We start from the raw sequence: 20,211 nt of genomic DNA on the forward strand, positions 1-20,211 counted from the left end.
CTCTCTGTACTTTGCTCCGTTCATCTTTGCCTCGATCCTGACTGGTCTCCCAGTACCTGCCACTGAAAAAGATCGCCACAACATGATGCCAACACCACCATGCTTCACCGTAGGGATGGTTCCAGGTTTCCTCCAGACGTGACACTTCATTCAGGCCAAAGAGTTCAATCTTGGTTTCATCAGACCAGAGAATATTGTTTCCCATGGTCTAAGAGTCTTTAGGTGCCTTTTGGCAAACTCCAAGTGGGCTGTCATGTGCCTTTTACTGAGGAGTGGCTTCCGTCTGGCCACTCTACCATAAAGTCCTGATTGGTGGAGTGCTGCAGAGATGGTTGTCCTTCTGGAAGGTTCTCCCATCTCCACAGAGGAACTGTAGAGCTCTGTCAGAGCGACAATAGGGTTCTTGGTCACCTCCCTAACAAAATGTGGAAAAAGTCAAGGGGTCTGAATACTTTCCGAAGGCAGTGTACCTTAATATGCTATTCTGTTTGATCACAGGTTTGTTTAACTTCATTGAAGACCTTCATCTTCTCCTGAAGGAGCTACAGGGCAGTCTGGAGTTACTCCTGAAATGAAACAGAACGTCACTGAGGAGACAATCTCTTCACTTTACAGGAGAGTATTGTTTGAACTCCTTTCTGCAAATCTCGGTGTCAGAAGCACCCATGTGCACTCACTGGCTTGCTACGCTATGCATTATGCAGAGACTCCTATTCATTTGAATAAAACCTTGCACTGGCCAAAAATGTTGCTTCCAGTGTAGCAGGTAAAATCCTGTTGCTTTTGCGACACAAAATAGCTATTACGCCAGGATCACAATAATTACATTTCCCATTTAAAAACAAGTAAAGGAAATGAATGTAGCAAAATTGAATTTTAAACCTACCAGACTCATTCAGACAACAAAAGTACTTCAAGGTGCAGTTTCCCAGACACTGATTAAGCCTAGTCCTGGACTAAGAAACAAGCTCAATAGAGCTCTCCAGTTTTTAGTCCTAAAAAACGGAAATGCGTTAGTATTTTCTACCTCTGGTTCATTGGGCTTTGCTATGGGGGAAGTTACTTGAGAAAAGCATGGAATTTTGGGATATATGGCAAAAAATGCACAAAAAGTGACCTTAGCATATGAAGATTCTCATAGAACAAAATGTATAAGATCTTGGAAACCTGTGTTTACCACAGACCTTATTTTCATCTTTCATCCAAAACACCTCCAGCATGAATTTCACCATAGGCTTTGCCCAACGAGCCATGGCGGAGTTAGCCTCTGTTAGTGCCTACAAAAAGACACTACTACTATTTGTTCTCTATGGGGAATGTCCATTGAAAATGCTTTTTAGTCCAGGATTGGGATTATTCTGTGTCGGGAAACATCCCCCAAGTGTTTGTTTATAATGTATTGGTTGAAAACAGAGTGAGAGATACTCCCATTTGTTTTTCTCAATGCCTATCTTACCCTCTGCCCCTGCGCAGCCTCATCTACAGACATACAGTCATGAGATGTGTGTTTCTTTTACCCTCGACACACCCAACAGATGGGCTGTTTGTCCTCCAGACAGAAGAGCTTAAATTTCTCGTTGTGCAGACTGCAGAGCACCTTGGACCGTGCTGAAGCTCTTGGACTCCTCTCCTGTAAGAAGGCCTCACACAGGTTATTCAGAGCTGTGTTGGGGAGAGGTAATTCCTATAATAGGCTAATTTTCCTGCGAACTGGAAATTCCAGAGATTCCTTATATTTCCAGCATTCCTGCAGACAGACTGTACAGATGCTGTGGCTACGTCAGGAGGACAGGATCCTTAAAGATGTCGCCGCAGACAGAACAAGATAAATATTCCTCAAGGAGAGAAGAACTGGAGCACAATTCCTTACACAGCATCACTCCCTGCACTGCAATTTATTTGCCAACCTAACTGAAGTTACAAACCTAACTGAATTTGCTAATCTATCTGCTTTCCATCACCCCATGTACCAGATAACACGTGGACGCATTAATAAAGTCTAGCAGAAGTCTCAAGACCACTACAATTCAACCTTGAACTGTCTCAAACTGCCGATACCCCAACTCTATGTACCCAACACCATAGTGCAGAGGTTAGGCCCTCTATGTACCAAACTCTGCTCCAAGAGGGTATCTGGACAGCTTCTGACATGGCTGCAGTTACCTCTACAACAGATCTAACAGAGTTGTATTGTCTGGCCAAGCCTCAGAACTTTCTCCCATTAATGCCTCTGTACCACTAGGATAAATTCTCGGTCCACTTGTTTTCTCCATCTTCATTGATGACCTGGTCGATGTCTACGAGAACCCGTTGTACCTTTATGTGTGTGTGGTTTTGCTGAGCATGCTAAATAATATTTAATTTACAGTTCACATGATACAGCATACAGACCAGACTCCAGACATATTTCACATTGTTGTCCCTGTTGAATATGATCATAGCCCATTGTTTTTTCCAATTCAGTATAAATAGTATGAAATGCGCAAACATCATATAATCAACTCATAAAATACTTGGTATTTTAAGAATATAGATTTTTATTGACATACTATAGCAGCAGCTTCAACATAGTAAAATATACATTTACACAGACTGAACAAAACAATGTGTTCTATTTGTACAACACTATCTTTTTAGTTTGTTTCTTTTTCATGCACAGTCAGAGCTAATAAATGGTTCATAAAGGGGTTAACACACATAACAAAATGGCTTATTACATAAGAACTACTGCAAGCTCAGATGAATAGGCTAAAGCTTGAATAAGACTGGAATTAACTATCCTAGCAGATAACTTGACAATACACAGCTTTCTGAAACGACGGGTCTGTTAGGGCGTATGACTCCATACATGGTCATTTCCCAGACAAATCCATTCCTGATCAATATTTTCCCTTCATCACAATATACAGTACTTCTTTGAAAATCAACTTCAATAAATGTGCAAGATACTACATTTTTTTGTTATGATCCTTTATATGGTTCCTGTGCTGTGACATGTTAACATACATGTCACCTCTTTTCATGTGTGTTTATGCATGCATGTTAAGACATAATACTTTTGTGGGCAGTTATGAAATGTTCCATTATTATTTGGAATTATTGTTTGAGATTAATTGAGGATATGATCAAGCGTCCATTCAATTGAGGATTATTGCCATCTGTGGCAGGGCAGTTCATGACTACTGCAGTGTTAGTAAAGCTATAGCAGGAACTTGTACTTCTCGCTGTGCTCCATCGTTCAAGTAAATAGACTACTGTGCTCCTACGTTCAAGTACATTAAGTACAATGACAGGACTATGAGTGCAGGAAAGCTCTAGGTCCATATCCATAAAGTATCTCAGCGTAGGAGTGTTGGTCTAGGATCAGGTCCTCTCTGTCCAAATCTTATTAAGATTACGCTTTATGAACATGGGCCCTGGGATTATAAAGACTACACATCAAATGGGTACACTATGCTTTTCCTCTCAGAAATCACAGCAGGAAATATGTACTCACTTCCATTTTTGCAAAGATATAATAGTAAACGTTCAGGTTTGTAGGGGTTATAAAATTAGTATTTTTTTTTACCACAGATGAAGTTGTGTTTTCTATATTGTATTATATAGAAATATTAGTAGCACAAAGAGAGGCAAAGAGAGATGTGGTTCTGTGCGTGTTAGTATTTACTCTCAAAGAGCATTCAAAGGCACAGGCTACACAAAGTACCATAGACCTAGATAGAGAGATCCAAATCTTTGAATCTAACAGTTACAGTACTGTGGGTTTAGGACAGGGATGGACAACTCTGGTATTCAGGGGTGCAGCAGCGTCCGCTGGTTGTCTTATCTTCCTGTGGCACTTAATTGATCAATTAATATCGCTCATTGCTGAGAGAACACACGCCCGAGCCATGTCAAAAAAAGTGTCTCAGAGTAGGAGAGCAGATTTAGGATCAGGTCCCCCCTGTCCATGGAATCCTATCCATTATGATCTAAAAAGCCTTTAATCAACTCCTACTCTGAGACTCTTTGTGAACATGGGCCCAGGTTTCCCAGGTAGAAGTCAGTCACTGATTTGCAGGAAAAAACTAAAACCAGTAAACACATTGCCTTCCTGAAGACCGGAGTTGCGCATTCCTGGTTTAAGGTTATTATTATCATCCTTTCTACACAGGTTCATCTGTAGAGCAGTACAGTACATTATGATAGCAGTTTTAAAGAGGATCTGTAGAGATAGACAAAAGTAGCATTTACCTTAAAGGATAGCAGAGACATAAAACGACCATGCAAGCAGCATCTTTGAGAACCATTGTGCAACATTCACATGATGCCAAAGTCGTCCCTCGTCTGTCTGTTTATCCATGCCCTTTTGGTTTACAGTACAATTCTAAATGGACGTCAAGCTAAACAGCTTACTCATCGTGTCCACTGTTATAAGCACCATATTCACTGTCACTCCTCTCCCTGTTCTCTGAGAATACATAGTGTATAACTACAACTAGCTAGCAGCACACAGTGTCTTCCTTTAGGCACAATGGGGTATACTACAGTACATAATGCAATAAATACACTGGAATCATGCACACTCCCTTATACACAAACACACACGCCATATGTTACCGTTCTGTGACACTCATCAACTATACTGTAGCAGCTAGAGACCAAGACACAGTGCAAGCCTAACAAAACAGTTCAACCAGATCCTATCTACCTAAGTGTTTGTGTGTGTGTGTCCGTCTATCTGTCCTACCTTCTCTCCATGTCAGAAAGTGCGAAGTGAAGGGAGAAGCGGACAGGATAGTGACTCTGGTGGGGAGAAGAGGTTAGAGGCTAGGGTCCGATGACCCTCCTTCTCCCTGAGTCTCTCTGGTGCTCTGTCCCCCGGCATGGTTCTTCAAGATCCTCTCCACAAACACTTTGCCTCGACCTGCTACACGTGGCCCTGCACACATACACACAGACATGGAAGCACATAAACATTCACACAATTAACATACACTAACAGGGTCCCATGAAGGTCCAAACAATCTACATACTCACCAGCTGATTCCTTCAGAATGTCCTCCAGTCGATCTCTCAGAGCGCCTCGCTCTGTGTCTTCCTCTCTGCTCTCCACTCTCTGGCGGATCAGCTCCTTTATCTGTAGCACCGCCCCCAGCAGGCAATCTGAAGGAATTACACCATCAGAGACATGAAGTATTGACTGAAGGAGCTAAAATGGCAGCCTGGTCTTTAGGAACAGATGTAACACAGTAAATGTAAATACGGGACACTCAAATTAGTATGATATGTTACGTTTGGTATGGTTACATAATACAGATGGTTACTTAACGTGAACGTCTAGCAATCCAATGGTTAATTAGCAACTTTTCAACTACTTGACACATGGTCCTGGCTAGAAACACATTTTTACACCGTGGTTCACCACTTGACCCCATAACAACAGCTTTAGGTGGGTCACCAATTATGATAGGCATAAACTACTCACCATACTCCTGGTTCAGCCCCCACAGTTTAATTTTGTTGGCCTCATGCTGGGCTTTCTTTTTCAGCCGACACGCTCTTCAGAGAGAGAGAGAGAGAGGACAGTTTACCAACCTATTGCCAGGACTTATGCTCCACTACACTCGCCCTCACTAGCACTTACTGTAGCTATACACACCCTGCTGTGCAAATCAAATGGACGTCTGAAAGTGCTGTGTGGAAAAGCCACCAGAAAATGAGGTCTCTATAGTTAGACAGGAAAGTCAGTGTGCGTGTGTGCGTGTGCATGTGTCCCGGGGTGTATGTGTACCTGGAGGCCAGTTTGTTCCTCTCCTTTCGTGTTGGTGCCCTGGCAGTAACAGGCAGGTCACTGACTGGAGTCATGCCCTCCAGAGCAGAGCTGAGTGTGTGGAGCTGCTCCCCCAGGCTCTGTAGCTTCACAGGGCTCGGGGTCAGGTCACTGGCGTCTGTACGACGGGCTTTCCTCTGGCCTTGCTTACCTAGGGAACACACAGGGTTTTTGTCTGTAAGTCACTCTGGATAAGAGCATCTGCTAAATTACTAAATATAATTGTATGCTTCACCAACCCCTCAATATGCAACTGGCAGTACATTTTACATCTGAATTTCCTAGTGTGTATATGTGACCTACCGAATGAGTGTTGATAAATTAACACTGCCAGAGTGTTGGGTCTCCAACACCGTGGTTGTTGAAATGGACATATATTTCTCAATTTAATGTAAAATGTTTTACATCTTTCATTCCATTGTACATTTGTGGGCCTTGTGGTCTCACCATTGGTGGAGGTCCCCCCTATCAGGCACATGGTGCTGGGTAGGGTGCTAGGGCCCCAGATTATGTCCCCTCCATCTTTCTCTTCATCCTTTCCCTCATCTCTCCCTTTGGCTCTCCTGCTATCTCTTTCTCCATCTCTCCCCAGGTCTGCCTCACTGTAGAGGCTACATTCCCAGTAACACCAGCGTTTTTTTGGTCTCACATGGGGCTGAAGCTCCTCCTTTTCCTTCACTTCCTCCATGGCTTCTCTCCCCTCCTCTTTCTCATCTTCTTCCCCTTTCTCCTCCTCTCCAATATCACAGTCTGTTCCTTGACTAGACTCAGTGTCTAGCTCACTCTGTAGAGAGTAGTTATGTTCTTCACTGTGGACCTCCAGATCCACAGGAAGTGATACCCTCTCCTCCTGAACCACCTGATGCAGCCCTTTCCTATCTTCACTCTCCTGTCCTCTAGCCTCTTGGCTCCAGGGCCCTGGACCTCTCCCAGTCAGAGGGTGGTGTCCAGCCACTAACCCCAAACGGGGTGTGAGGTCTGTAGGGTTCCTCAGCTGCCTGCCCCCTGGTCTCTGGGATAACCATGGTTCTTCTCTGCTTCCCTGTGGAGAGCAAAACAGAGTAGGTAGAGGTTAAGGGCTCAGACACAACAATAGCGTTTGCTGGCCGAGAGTACTTAGTATCTCTGAACGTAATTTTCGAACTGAGAGCACACCGATTTTACATGTAGAATCACGTGGAAAATGTTGGCACTCAGACATCTACACCACGTGGTAACCCTAAAACACAGCACGCTTAACATTCGGCAGACAAATGCTAGAGCCACAATCGGTGCGATGTGTGCGAGCGCTAAACCAGGGTGACTTAGATTTACATTCCCCAAATGCAGAGTTCCTAAGGAGTGACTTCCAGCGATCTAATGGATAAGGTCAGTGATGATGTTAATCTGGGTAATCTACGGTTATAAGTAACCCCTACCTCAGGTGAGACGGAAGAGCGCTCGCAGCTCGGTGGAGTCCTCTCTGGGCTGCCCTTGGTATAGCGTGTAATGTCATCCAGGGCCGAGACGTCCCAGCGACGCTCGGAGGTGTGTGTGTCATCAGTGGTCGAGTCTTCTAAGAGATCACTGAGTAACTCACATCCACGCTGCTGGCCTCGACACAGGGACAGGGCAGGGGGCCCCAACATCACCACCACACACTACAGCACAGAGACAAAACATATACTACATGAAAAGTATGCGGACACCTGCTTGTCGAACATCTCATTCCAAAATCACGGGCGTTAACATGGAGTTGGTCCCCCTTTTCCTGCTATAACAACCTCTACCCTTCTGGGAAGGTTTTCCACTAGATGTTAGAACATTGCTGCGGGGAATTGCTTCCATTCAGCCACAAGAGCATTAGTGAGGTCAGGTACTGATGTTGGGCGATTAGTCCTGGCTCCAGGTCGGCGTTCCAATTCATCCCAAAGGTGTTCAATGGGGTTGAGTTCAGGGCTCTGTGCAGGCCAGTCAAGTTCTTTCACACTGATCTTGACAAACCATTTCTATATGGACCTTGCTTTGTGCACAGGCATTGTTATGCTGAAACAGGAAAGGGCCTTCCCCAAAATGTTGCCATAAAGTTGGAAGCACAAAATCGTCTATAATGTCATTGTATGCTGTAACAATAAGATTTCCTTTTACTGGAACTAAGGGGCCTAGTCCAAACTAGAGCGACCGATTATGATTTTTCAACGCCGATACCGATTATTGGAGGACCAAAAAAGCCGATACCGATTATTGGAGGACCAAAAAAGCCGATACCGATTAATCGGCCGATTTCATTTTTTATTTTGTAATAATGACAATTACAACAATACTGAATTAACACTTATTTTAACTTAATATAATACATCAATAAAATCAATTTAGCCTATCAATTTAGTATATAATGAAACATGTTCAATTTGGTTTAAATCATGCAAAAACAAAGTGTTGGAGAAGAAAGCAAAAGTGCAATATGTGCTATGTAAGAAAGCTAGCGTTTCAGTTCCTTGCTCAGAACATGAGAACACATGAAAGCTGGTGGTTCCTTTTAACATGAGTCTTCAATATTCCCAGGTAAGAAGTTTTAGGTTGTAGTTATTATAGGAATTATAGGACTATTTCCCTCTATACCATTTGTATTTCATTAACCTTTGACTATTGGATGTTCTTATAGGCACTTTAGTATTGCCAGTGTAACAGTATAGCTTCCGTCCCTCTCCTCGCTCCTCCCTGGGATCGAACCAGCAACACAACGACAACAGCCACCACATCGAAGCAGCGTTACCCATGCAGAGCAAGGGGAACAACCACCCCAAGGCTCAGAGGGGAACAAGGGGAACAACCACCCCAAGGCTTAGCACGCGCTAACTAGCCAGCCATTTCACTTCAGTTACACCAGCCTCATCTCGGGAGTTGATAGGTTTGAAGTCATAAACAGCGCAATGCTTGACGCACAACGAAGAGCTGCTGGCAAAACGCATGAAAGTGCTGTTTGAATTAATGTTTATGCGCCTGCTTCTGCCTACCACCACTCAGCCAGATACTTAGATACTTGTATGATTGTATTCTCAGTCAGATTATATGCAACACAGGACACGCTAGATAATATCTAGTAATATCATCAACCATGTGTAGTTAACTAGTGATTATGATTGATTGTTTTTTATAAGATAAGTTTAATGCTAGCTCGCAACTTACGTTGGCTTACTGCATTTGCGTAACAGGCAGTCTCCTTGTGGAGTGCAATGAGAGAGAGGCAGGTCGTTATTGCGTTGGACTAGTTAACTGTAAGGTTGCAAGATTGGTTCCCCGAGCTGACAAGGTGAAAATCTGTCTTTCTGCACCTGAACGAGGCAGTTAACCCACCATTCTTAGGTTGTCATTGAAAATAAGAATGTGTTCTTAACCGACTTGCCTAGTTAAATAAAGATTTTTTTATATATATTTTTTTTTACATCGGCCTCTATAGTTAGACAGGAAAGTCAGTGTGCTTGTGCATGTGTCCCGGGGTGTATGTGTACATGGACGCCAGTTTGAAAAAAACAATTTCCGATTGTTACGGTCCTAATTAAATCGGCCATTTCGATTAATCGGTCGACCTCGAGTCAGAACCATGAAAAACAGCCCCAGGCCATTATTTAATCAGTCCAGAGAACATGTTTCCACTGCTCCAGAATCCAATGGCGGTGAGCTTTACGCTACTACAGTCGACACTTGGCATTGCACATTGTAAAAGAGGGAAACGAGGCGGTCTTCTGGTCAGACTCCAGAGACGGGCACATCATGCACCACTCCATTCTTCTCGCCAATGTCCAGTCTCTTGACAACAAGGTTGATGAAATCCGAGCAAGGGTAGCATTCCAGAGGGACATAAGAGACTAACGTTCTTTGCTTCACGGAAACATGGCTCACTGGAGAGACGCTATCGGAGGCGGTGCAGCCAGCGGGTTTCTCCACGCATCGCGCCGACAGAAACAAACATCTTTCTTTCTGGTAAGAAGAGGGGCGGGGGCGTATGCCTTATGGCTAACGAGACGTGGTGTGATCACAGAAACATACAGGAACTCAAATCCTTCTGTTCAACTGATTTAGAATTCCTCACAATCAAATGTCGACCGCATTATCTACCAAGAGAATTCTCTTCGATTATAATCACAGCCGGATATATTCCCCCCCAAGCAGACACATCGATGGCTCTGAACGAACTTTATTTGACTCTTTGCAAACTGGAATCCATACATCCTGAGGCTGCATTCATTGTAGCTGGGGATTTTAACAAGGCTAATCTGAAAACAAGACTCCCTAAATTGTATCAACATATCAATTGCGCAACCAAGGCTGGAAAAACCTTGGACCATTGCTATTCTAACTTCCGCGACGCATATAAGGCCCTGCCCAGCTCGGAAAAGCTGACCACGACTCCATTTTGTTGATCCCTGCCTACAGACAGAAACTAAAACAAGAAGCTCCCGCGCTGAGGTCTGTTCAACGCTGGTCCGACCAAGCTGTTTCCACACTCCAAGACTGCTTCCATCACGTGGACTGGGATATGTTTCGTATTGCATCAAACAACAACATTGACGAAAATGCTGATTCGGTGAGCGAGTTCATTAGAACGTGCGTTGAAGATGTCGTTTCCATAGCAATGATTAAAACATTCCCAAACCAGAAACCGTGGATTGATGGGAGCATTCGCGTGAAACTGAAAGCGCGAACCACTGCTTTTAATCAGGGTAAGGTGACTGGTAACATGACCGAATACAAACAGTCCAGCTATTCCCTCCGCAAGGCTATCAAACAAGCTAAGCGTCAGTATAGAGACAAAGTAGAATCTCAATTCAACGGCTCAGACACAAGAGGCATGTGGCAGGATCTACAGTCAATCACGGACTACAAAAAGAAAACCAGCCCAGTCACGGACCAGGATGTCTTGCTCCCAGGCAGAATAAATAACTTTTTTGCACGCTTTGAGGACAATACAGTGCCACTGACACGGCCTGCAACGAAAACATGCGGACTCTCCTTCACTGCAGCCGAGGTGAGTAAAACATTTAAACGTGTTAACCCTCGCAGGGCTGCAGGCCCAGACGGCATCCCCAGCTGCGCCCCCAGAGCATGCGCAGACCAGCTGGCTGGTGTGTTTACGGACATATTCAATCAATCCCTATACCAGTCTGCTGTTCCCATATGTTTCAAGAGGGCCACCATTGTTCCTGTTCCCAAGAAAGCTAAGGTAACTGAGCTAAACGACTACCGCCCCGTAGCACTCACTTCCGTCCTCTAGAAGTGCCCAAATAGGTCCACAGACGATGCAATCTCAACCACACTGCACACTGCCCTAACCCATCTGCACGAGAGGAATACCTATGTGAGAATGCTGTTCATCGACTACAGCTCGGCATTTAACACCATAGTACCCTCCGCCCTGTGCAACTGGGTACTGGACTTCCTGACGGGCCGCCACCAGGTGGTGAGGGTAGGCAACAACATCTCCACCCCGCTGATCCTCAACACTGGGGCCCCACAAGGGTGCGTTCTGAGCCCTCTCCTGTACTCCCTGTTCACCCACGACTGCGTGGCCACGCACGCCTCCAACTCAATCATCAAGTTTGCGGACGACACAACAGTGGTAGGCTTGAATACCAACAACGACGAGACGGCCTACAGGGAGGAGGTGAGAGCCCTCGGAGTGTGGTGTCAGGAAAATAACCTCACACTCAACGTCAACAAAACTAAGGAGATGATTGTGGACTTCAGGAAACAGCAGAGGGAACACCCCCCTATCCACATCGATGGAACAGTCGTGGAGAGGGTAGTAAGTTTTAAGTTCCTCGGCATACACATCAAGGACAAACTGAATTGGTCCACTCACACAGACAGCATCGTGAAGAAGGCGCAGCAGCGCCTCTTCAACCTCAGGAGGCTGAAGAAATTCGGCTTGTCACCAAAAGCACTCACAAACTTCTACAGATGCACAATCGAGAGCATCCTGGCGGGCTGTATCACCGCCTGGTACGGCAACTGCTCCGCCCACAACCGTAAGGCTCTCCAGAGGGTAGTGAGGTCTGCAAAACGCATCACCGGGGGCAAACTACCTGCCCTCCAGGACACCTACACCACCCGATGTTACAGGAAGGCCATAAAGATCATCAAGGACAACAACCACCCGAGCCACTGCCTGTTCACCCCGCTATCATCCAAAAGGCGAGGTCAGTACAGGTGCATCAAAGCTGGGACCGAGAGACTGAAAAACAGCTTCTATCTCAAGGCCATCAGACTGTTAAACAGCAACCACTAACATTGAGTGGCTGTTGCCAACACACTGACTCAACTCCAGCCACTTTAATTATGGGAATTGATGGGAAATTATGTAAAATATATCACTAGCCACTTTAAACAATGCTACCTAATATAATGTTTACATACCCTACATTATTCATCTCATATGTATATGTATATACTGTACTCTATATCATCTACTGCATCCTTATGTAATACATGTATCACTAGCCACTTTAACTATGCCACTTTGTTTACATTCTCATCTCATATGCATATACTGTACTCGATACCATCTACTGTATCTTGCCTATGCTGCTCTGTACCATCACTCATTCATATATCTTTATGTACATATTCTTTATCCCCTTACACTGTGTATAAGACAGTAGTTTTGGAATTGTTAGTTAGATTACTTGTTGGTTATTACTGCATTGTCGGAACTAGAAGCACAAGCATTTCGCTACACTCGCATTAACATCTGCTAACCATGTGTATGTGACAAATAAAATGTGATTTGATTTGATTTGATCTAAGGCTTGTGTGTGTGCGGCTGCCCGGCCAAATACAAATCAATTTCATAAAGCTTCAGACAAATAGTTACTGTGCTGGTGTTGCTGCCAGAGGCAGTTTGGAACTCGTAGTGAGTGTTCCAACCGAGGACAGACGCTTTTTACACGCTACGCGCTTTTATTCGTCACGTGCCTGTCAAGATGCTCTCAATGGTGCAGCTGTAGAAATTTGAGGATCTGAGGGCCCATGACAAATCTCTCCAACCTTCTGAGGGGGAAGAGGTGTTGGCATACCCTCTTCAAAACTGTGTTGGTGTATTTGGACCATGATAGATCCTTAGTGATGTGGACACAGAGGAACTTGAAGCTCTTGACCGTCTCCACTACAGCAATGTGAATGGGGGTGTTCTCAGCCCTCCGTTTCCTGTAGTCCATGATCAGCTTCTTTGTCTTGCTGACCTTGAGAAAGAGGATGTTATCCTGGCACCACGCTGACAGGTCTCGGACCTACTCCCTAAAGGCTGTTTCATCGTCACCAGTGATCAGGCCTACCACTGTCGTATCGTCAGCAAACTTGATGATGTAGTTGGAGTCGTGTGCGGTCACGCAGTCGTGGGTGAACAGGGATTACAGGATGGGGCTAAGCACGCACCCCTGAGAGGCCCCCTTGTTGAGGGTAAGCTTGGCGGATGTGTTGTTGCCTACCCTCACCACCTGGGGGCGGCCCTTCAGAAAGTGAAATATCCAACTGCAGAGGCAGTTGTTTAATCCCATGGTTCTTAGTTTAGTGATGAGCTTGGAGGACACTATGGTGTTGAACACTGAGCTGTAGTCAATTAAAAGTATTCTCACATAGCTATAGCTTTCATCTAGGTGGGAAAGGGCAGTGTGGGGTGCAATAGACATTGCATCATCTGTGGATTTGTTGGAGCGTTATGTGAATTGGAGTGGGTCCAGGGTGTCTGGGATGATGGTGTTGTGAGCCATAACCAGCCTTTCAAAGCATTTCATGGCTACAGACGTGAGTGCTACGGGCAACAGTCATTTAGACAGGTTACCTTGGCGTTCTTGGGCACGGGGACTATGGTGGTCTGCTTGAAACGTGGGTATGACAGACTTGGTCAGGAAGATGTTAAAAATGTAATTGAAGACACTTGCAATTGTTTATAATTATCTGGTATTCACTTCCAAAGGTTGCTGTAATTTTGGGACTGATTCAGATGTGGGTCACACGACAAGAGGACTCATGGCCAAAATAAAATGTTTTCCCCTGCACCTACCTGATCTGACTCTATGCTGCCCCCTGTAGGAGAGACAGTGAATGGCTCTGAAGTCGCAGATAACCCATGGGTCCCATACGCCTCACCAAAGAAAGGCTCCATCCCACTGCTACCTGGCTGGAGAACAAGTGTGGGAAAGACAAAGAGAGAAGGGCAGGAGGCCAGAGAGAGAAAGATAAAGAGAGAGGGAAAGACAGATGACTATCAGTTCTCATATTGTACAATAGCCCCCATTACATCAGTAACCTAGCAACTAGCAACATGGAGTATCCATAGAAATACATTATATTTCTATGGGAGTATCTTTATATTATGAAGTATAATGTATAATACAACAAAGTATAACAAGGCTGTGTACCTGAGGCATGGTGGTGCTTGGACCTGGTCAGAGGCAGAAGGAAGGGTTAGCAGTTTAGAACGGTTAGCTTCCTCATCATCAGTACACAAACCGCAAGAGGTCAGAGTTCACATCATCTCATAATAGACTGACAGAGAGTTAGCCTTAACATTAAAAAATGTTATAGAGCAGCTGAATTATAACTGCAGTAAGACATATGCCTTAGCAAGACCATATAGCGTCCATAAAATGTATTTATAGCTGGTAGAGAAAAGAAGGGATGATCTGCTACATACAGTTTGGGAGTCATTCAATCAAGAACCACTACTTATTATAATGTATGTATACTATGATTTGTTCAGAAAGTATGTGAACACTATCAGGACTGTTAAAACAACTATTAGGAAAAAAATAGGGTTGCTGTTTCCATTGTATGAGCACAGAGCAAGCGAGCGAGCAGAGGAAAGACTAATATCCACAGCCAACCTCCTGTGCCCCAGATCCCTAAAATAGTAATAATCAGTCATTTCACTGTGTCTCTCTCTCTCTCACACACACACACACACACACACACACACACACACACACACACACACACACACACACACACACACACACACACACACGAGATAAATAAATATCTCTAAGGAATTGTTCAGTGCATTCTAGAATGTTCCGTTGAACTCTAGAGTGGTGAAAAAAACATGAAGAAAGAGAGGGGTGCCTAGTTATTTCCAAGAAATAAGACAATAGCAACCTCTGTACTTGACAGCTGTTGGATGAATATTTTCACAATAAACTGACTGTTATTCTCATACATAGACCCAAATCTAGCTGTATGTCCTTCAAGTCCTTTAAAAACCAAATTTGGCAAAAAATATCACCCTGACACTGTCCCTGAAACTCAAGATACGAAAATGCATTATTTTAAACGAACAGCTGTCTTACCTCCTGCATGGACGGTGTGTCACATTTTCCTATGTTGAAGCGCGCACCCGTCATCTGTCAACGCGCAGTCCCGCGATTCTGACAGAAAATAGGTTAAACGTTTGACCACTAAATATGATGCAACATATTAACGCTATTCCATTTTTATGAGTCCTACACATCTATAACATGGGAAGCCACTGTTTAGAACACAGGAAGAGTGCATCAGTCGCATTGAGTGGCATAAGAGCCGCAACAAATTAAAACCACCCTAACTAGGCTACAGGGACATTGCTCGATCCATGTCTACCTTTGCTGTAGTAGGCTAGGCTACTTACAGTCAACTGTTCCATCAGTCAAAAGTACAAAGTTACATATATCTCTGTAGACCGATTTACTTCTCCACAAGCCCGCAGAAATTAATCGAATTGAAATAAATGAAATGTGGTCCTCTAGACGGCTATCGTCGCTAAATATTATTTGGTCATTGTTATGAACAGCTGGCTTTGGAATGGTCTAGCCTTAGGGAAACAAGGAAACATTTTTCGTTATTTCTAATGAATACACACGTATGTTGTTAACATGCATTGCATTACTGTTATCAAAATAACATAGTCATGTTCAAGATTTCATTATGCTAGTCTATATTTCCTCTAAACGCGGTAATGTGTAACTTTTTGATAAATAATTCCCCTCACATCCCAAATGGTTCCATCCAGGATCAGCTGTGAAGGTAGAGTGTAGGATTTGTTCTCAGGAACGAAGAGTAAGGAAGGAAATGAAACGAGAACACCAGTCATATAATTTGTGGAAGCAGATATGTCTGAAATGTAAGGGAAATTTCGATATATATATATATATATATATTGTGTGTGTGTGTGTGTGTGTGTGTGTGTGTGTGTGTGTGTGTGTGTGTGTGTGTGTGTGTGTGTGTGTGTGTGTGTGTGTGTGTGGGGAGGGGGGGTGACAATAGTGGTAGGTGGATCAGTGGTAGGTGGATCATTTGTCCAGATCTGCAATAGGCTAACTAATAATCATACCTCACATACAATTATTCAAACTGCATCAATTGTCTATATGAAGCCACAAGAACAAATAGGAATAGTTGATAGGCCAGGGGCATCATTGCGCATGGAAGAACAGTGAAGATATGCAGCTTAAAAAGCTCCCTATTGATCTGGTTTAGGAACAATACAATTATTGACTAGCTTACAACACCACAATGCAATGAATAATTGCATTATTGTTTTCAAGTGAGTACAAAATTGGCGAGTACAAATTGAGTACAAAATGGTGCAAAAGCCATGTGATTTGAATGTTTAATTCAAAATGTATTGCCTTTTATATGTGGCATAAACACAACCAGTGACAGACAATGCTTTAGTTTGATTAGGCTACTTCAAAAGTCTCCTGTAAGCATGCACATGATCGTCCAAAATATAATTTCAATTACCATCCAACCTTTTTATGTGAGTGAAGTACATGTTGGATAAAAAATGTAATGACATCATGAAAAGCATGCAGTTTATTACATATTAAATAAGTTATGGTTAACTTCACAGGATGGTGAAAGTACACAGTGATGAGATTGATGCTCCTTTCAATAAATATTGAGAGTCTTACTTTGGTGACATGATGATCGATGCTTGGCTGCCGTTTGACAAATAAAAATAATGTCACACTGTTGAACATGATAATCTCATCATCTCGGCTATACTCAAGGTCGGTCTGGGTCAGTGGGTTTCAGGGTCAGCACCTGTCTAGGGGGGTCCAGGGCCATTACTTTTTTTAAAGAAATAACTGTGAAAATGTTGTTTCTGGTGAATTTTTAAGGGAAATTACATCCCAAACTTTCCTGATAATTGGTCAGTATATCCCAACCGCAACTGAAATATCAATAATTTCTGTATTACTGTAAACTGTTGGTCTAACTATATCAGTTCAGAAAGTAACCACACTTGGTCATTGTTTTGTAGAACAACTATGAGAAAGTCAGTTCTGGGGTTTGTTCAGTTCAATTGAACGTTTGCTATGTTGCATAGCGGGTTGTACTGAATGACATGTTTCCCAAAAGTATCATTCAGCGTTTTTAAACAAACTTTCAGGTAGTCTATGTTTCCTCTGTTTGATGGGTGTGGCGGGTTGTAGCTTGAAGCAATGAGTGGTGTATTTTCAAGAGCAGTGGTGCATTTTGAGCCCCCAACCCCTCCCCATTTTTCAACTGGTCGTTCAGAGCAGCTGTAAAAAAAAAAGGCCTTCTGAACCTGACTGGCCTTCAGATCTGTCACCTATCTCATTTCCTACCAATCATGGCACTTGGACGTACTCCACGGCTCCACCCCGTGCACCTCACGTCAGAGGCGGCAGGGTAGCCTAGTGGTTAGAGCGTTGGACTAGTAACCGAAAGGTTGCAAGTTCAAATCCCCGAGCTGACAAGGTACAAATCTGTCGTTCTGCCCCTGAACAGGCAGTTAACCCACTGTTCCTAGGCCGTCAATGAAAATAAGCATTTGTTCTTAACTGACTTGCCTAGCAAAATAAAGGTAAAACTAAAAACCTCAAGGAGACTCCCTCTCCAGTTGTGGAGCCACAGTCAGTCGCTGCCATGGGAACTATTCTGGCTGCCGTTTCAAAGTAGTCCTCTACTCCCTTTGAGGAGTCCCTGCTAGTTGAGGCAGATGCCCAAGGTTCAACTGTCTACTATCCTGGAACTTTCAGCCACAAAGACGCCACCTGTTATCCCTCAGGAGCCCCTCCCTGTTCCTTGCCCAGAGCCCAAGCCCCCCAGGTTGGAGCCACAGCCTGCAGCTAAAGCAGAGGTCTAACACAGTTCCCTTCCTCCCTGGCAGGTCCAGAGTCGCTTTCTCTGTCAGGTCCAAAGTTATCAGCACTAGGCTTCCAACCTTATAGTTTCGCTGTCTCCAACTCTAGTCGGCCCTCAGTTCACTGCTCCATCAAGCTATAAGTTCACTGCCCAACTAGGTCAGCAGCCTCTGGCCTCAGTTGATCAGTCGGCAAGCAGGCAGCTCCTTCAGGGCTACACGCCAAATCTCCTGCCCTAGTTCTAGGCCCTGGGTTTCCTGTCCCACTAGGAACCCAGCCACCTGTCCTAGCGCTTAGCTATAAGTTCCCTGCTCAGCTAGGTTTTACAGCCTCCCACCATACCTGTCTTGCAGTCTTCAGTCTTAGTAGTAGGTTCCAAATCCGCTGCCCTGTCAGGTCCTTTCCAGGCCTGCTAGGCCCTCAGCCCCCTGTCCTGGGGGACCCACCATTCCCTGCCGCTGAAAAACATCCCCACAGCATGATGTTGCCACCACCATGCTTCACCATAGGGATGGTGCCAGGTTTCCTCCAGACGTGACATTTAGCATTCATGCCAAAGAGTTCAATCTTGGTTTCATCAGACCAGAGAATCTTGTTTCTCATGGTCGAAGAGTCTTTAGGTGCCTTTTGGCAAACTCCAAGTGGGCTGTCATGTGCCTTTTACTGAGGAGTGGGATCCGTCTGGCCACTCTACCATAAAGGCGTGATTGGTGGAGTGCTGCAGAAATGGTTGTCCTCCTGAGTGGTTCTCCCATCTCTACTGAGGAACTCTGGAACTCTGTCAGAGTTAAATCAAATCAAATCAAATCAAATTTTATTTGTCACATACATATGGCTAGCAGATGTTAATGCGAGTGTAGCGAAATGCTTGTGCTTCTAGTTCCGACAATACAGTAATAACCAACAAGTAATCTAACTAACAATTCCAAAACTACTGTCTTATACACACAAGTGTAAGGGGATAAAGAATATGTACATAAAGATATATGAATGAGTGATGGTACAGAGCAGCATAGGCAAGATATAGTAGATGGTATCGAGTACAGTATATACATATGAGATGAGTATGTAAACAAAGTGGCATAGTTAAAGTGGCTAGTGATACATGTATGACATAAAGATGCAGTAGATGATATAGAGTACAGTATATACGTATACATATGAGATGAATAATGTAGGGTATGTAAACATTATATTAGGTAGCATTGTTTAAAGTGGCTAGTGATATATTTTACATCATTTCCCAACAATTCCCATTATTAAAGTGGCTGGAGTTGAGTCAGTGTGTTAGCAGCAGCCACTCAATGTTAGTGGTTGCTGTTTAACAGTCTGATGGCCTTGAGATAGAAGCTGTTTTTCAGTCTCTCGGTCCCAGCTTTGATGCACCTGTACTGACCTCGCCTTCTGGATGATAGCGGGGTGAACAGGCAGTGGCTCGGGTGGTTGTTGTCCTTGATGATCTTTATGGCCTTCCTGTAACATCGGGTGGTGTAGGTGTCCTGGAGTGATGGTGTAGGCATCTGTACTTACTGGTGACACAGACGCTGTTTCATCCTTTCCTACACTGAAATTACCCTTGCCTAACGATTGCATCTGAAGCTGGGCTTGCAGCACAGCTATCCTCGCCGTAAAGCGATTGTTCTCCTGTATATTATGAGTACAGCGACTGCAATTAGAAGGCATCATGTTAATGTTACTACTTAGCTTCGGCTGGTGGAGGTCCTGACGAACCACGTCCAGATAAAGCATCCGGAGTGAAAAAGTTAAATGAAAAAAAGTTGAGTAAGGCAAAAACTAAAAATATAAATGGCAATGAAAAAGTAAAAACCGTAAAGTTGTCAGGTAGCAAAGTAAGGTTATTTGTCAAGCATCGATCATCATGTCACCAAGATCAGACCCTCAATATTTATTGGAAAAGAGCATCAAGATCACTGTGTGCTTTCACCATCCTGTGAAGTTCATCATAAGTTATTTCCACTGTAGTTTAAAAAAATATGTTTTTAATCTTTATTTAACTAGGCAAGTCAGTTAAGAACAAACTCTTATTTTCAATGACGGCCTAGGAACAGTGGGTTAACTGCCTGTTCAGGGGCAGAATGACAGATGTGTACCTTGTCGGCTCAGGGATTTGAACCTGCAACTTTTCAGTTACCAGTCCAACGCTCTAACCACTAGGTTACCCTGCCGCCCCAATGAAGACATATATTTATTTAAGGGTGACAACACAACACTACATAAAGAGAGACCTAAAACAGCAACATAGCAAGGCAG

The 20,211-nt window shown here is 44.0% G+C and overlaps 1 protein-coding gene across 3 annotated transcripts; it reads right to left on the minus strand.

The window, feature by feature from the left end:
• Window positions 1-2,517: 2,517 nt before the first annotated feature.
• On the minus strand, window positions 2,518-15,616 carry LOC135512180 (CREB3 regulatory factor-like). 3 transcript variants are annotated; one of them, XM_064933911.1, is made up of 10 exons: window positions 15,456-15,616; window positions 15,139-15,216; window positions 14,212-14,234; window positions 13,854-13,966; window positions 7,231-7,452; window positions 6,260-6,854; window positions 5,774-5,963; window positions 5,468-5,541; window positions 5,020-5,145; window positions 2,518-4,921 (listed from the first exon to the last, which is right to left on the minus strand). In XM_064933911.1, the coding sequence occupies exons 4-10, from the start codon at window positions 13,953-13,955 to the stop codon at window positions 4,803-4,805; spliced, it is 1,428 nt and encodes a 475-aa protein (XP_064789983.1). In that variant the 5' UTR covers window positions 13,956-13,966; window positions 14,212-14,234; window positions 15,139-15,216; window positions 15,456-15,616; the 3' UTR covers window positions 2,518-4,802. The 3 variants fall into 3 exon arrangements, with proteins under 3 accessions (XP_064789983.1, XP_064789981.1, XP_064789982.1); XM_064933909.1 differs by having other exon boundaries at window positions 13,854-13,970; XM_064933910.1 differs by having other exon boundaries at window positions 13,854-13,970; window positions 15,139-15,616.
• Window positions 15,617-20,211: the final 4,595 nt, after the last annotated feature.

This window comes from Oncorhynchus masou, chromosome 24 (genome assembly GCF_036934945.1).
Source record: "Oncorhynchus masou masou isolate Uvic2021 chromosome 24, UVic_Omas_1.1, whole genome shotgun sequence".
NCBI classification, from domain to species: Eukaryota; Metazoa; Chordata; class Actinopteri; order Salmoniformes; family Salmonidae; genus Oncorhynchus; species Oncorhynchus masou.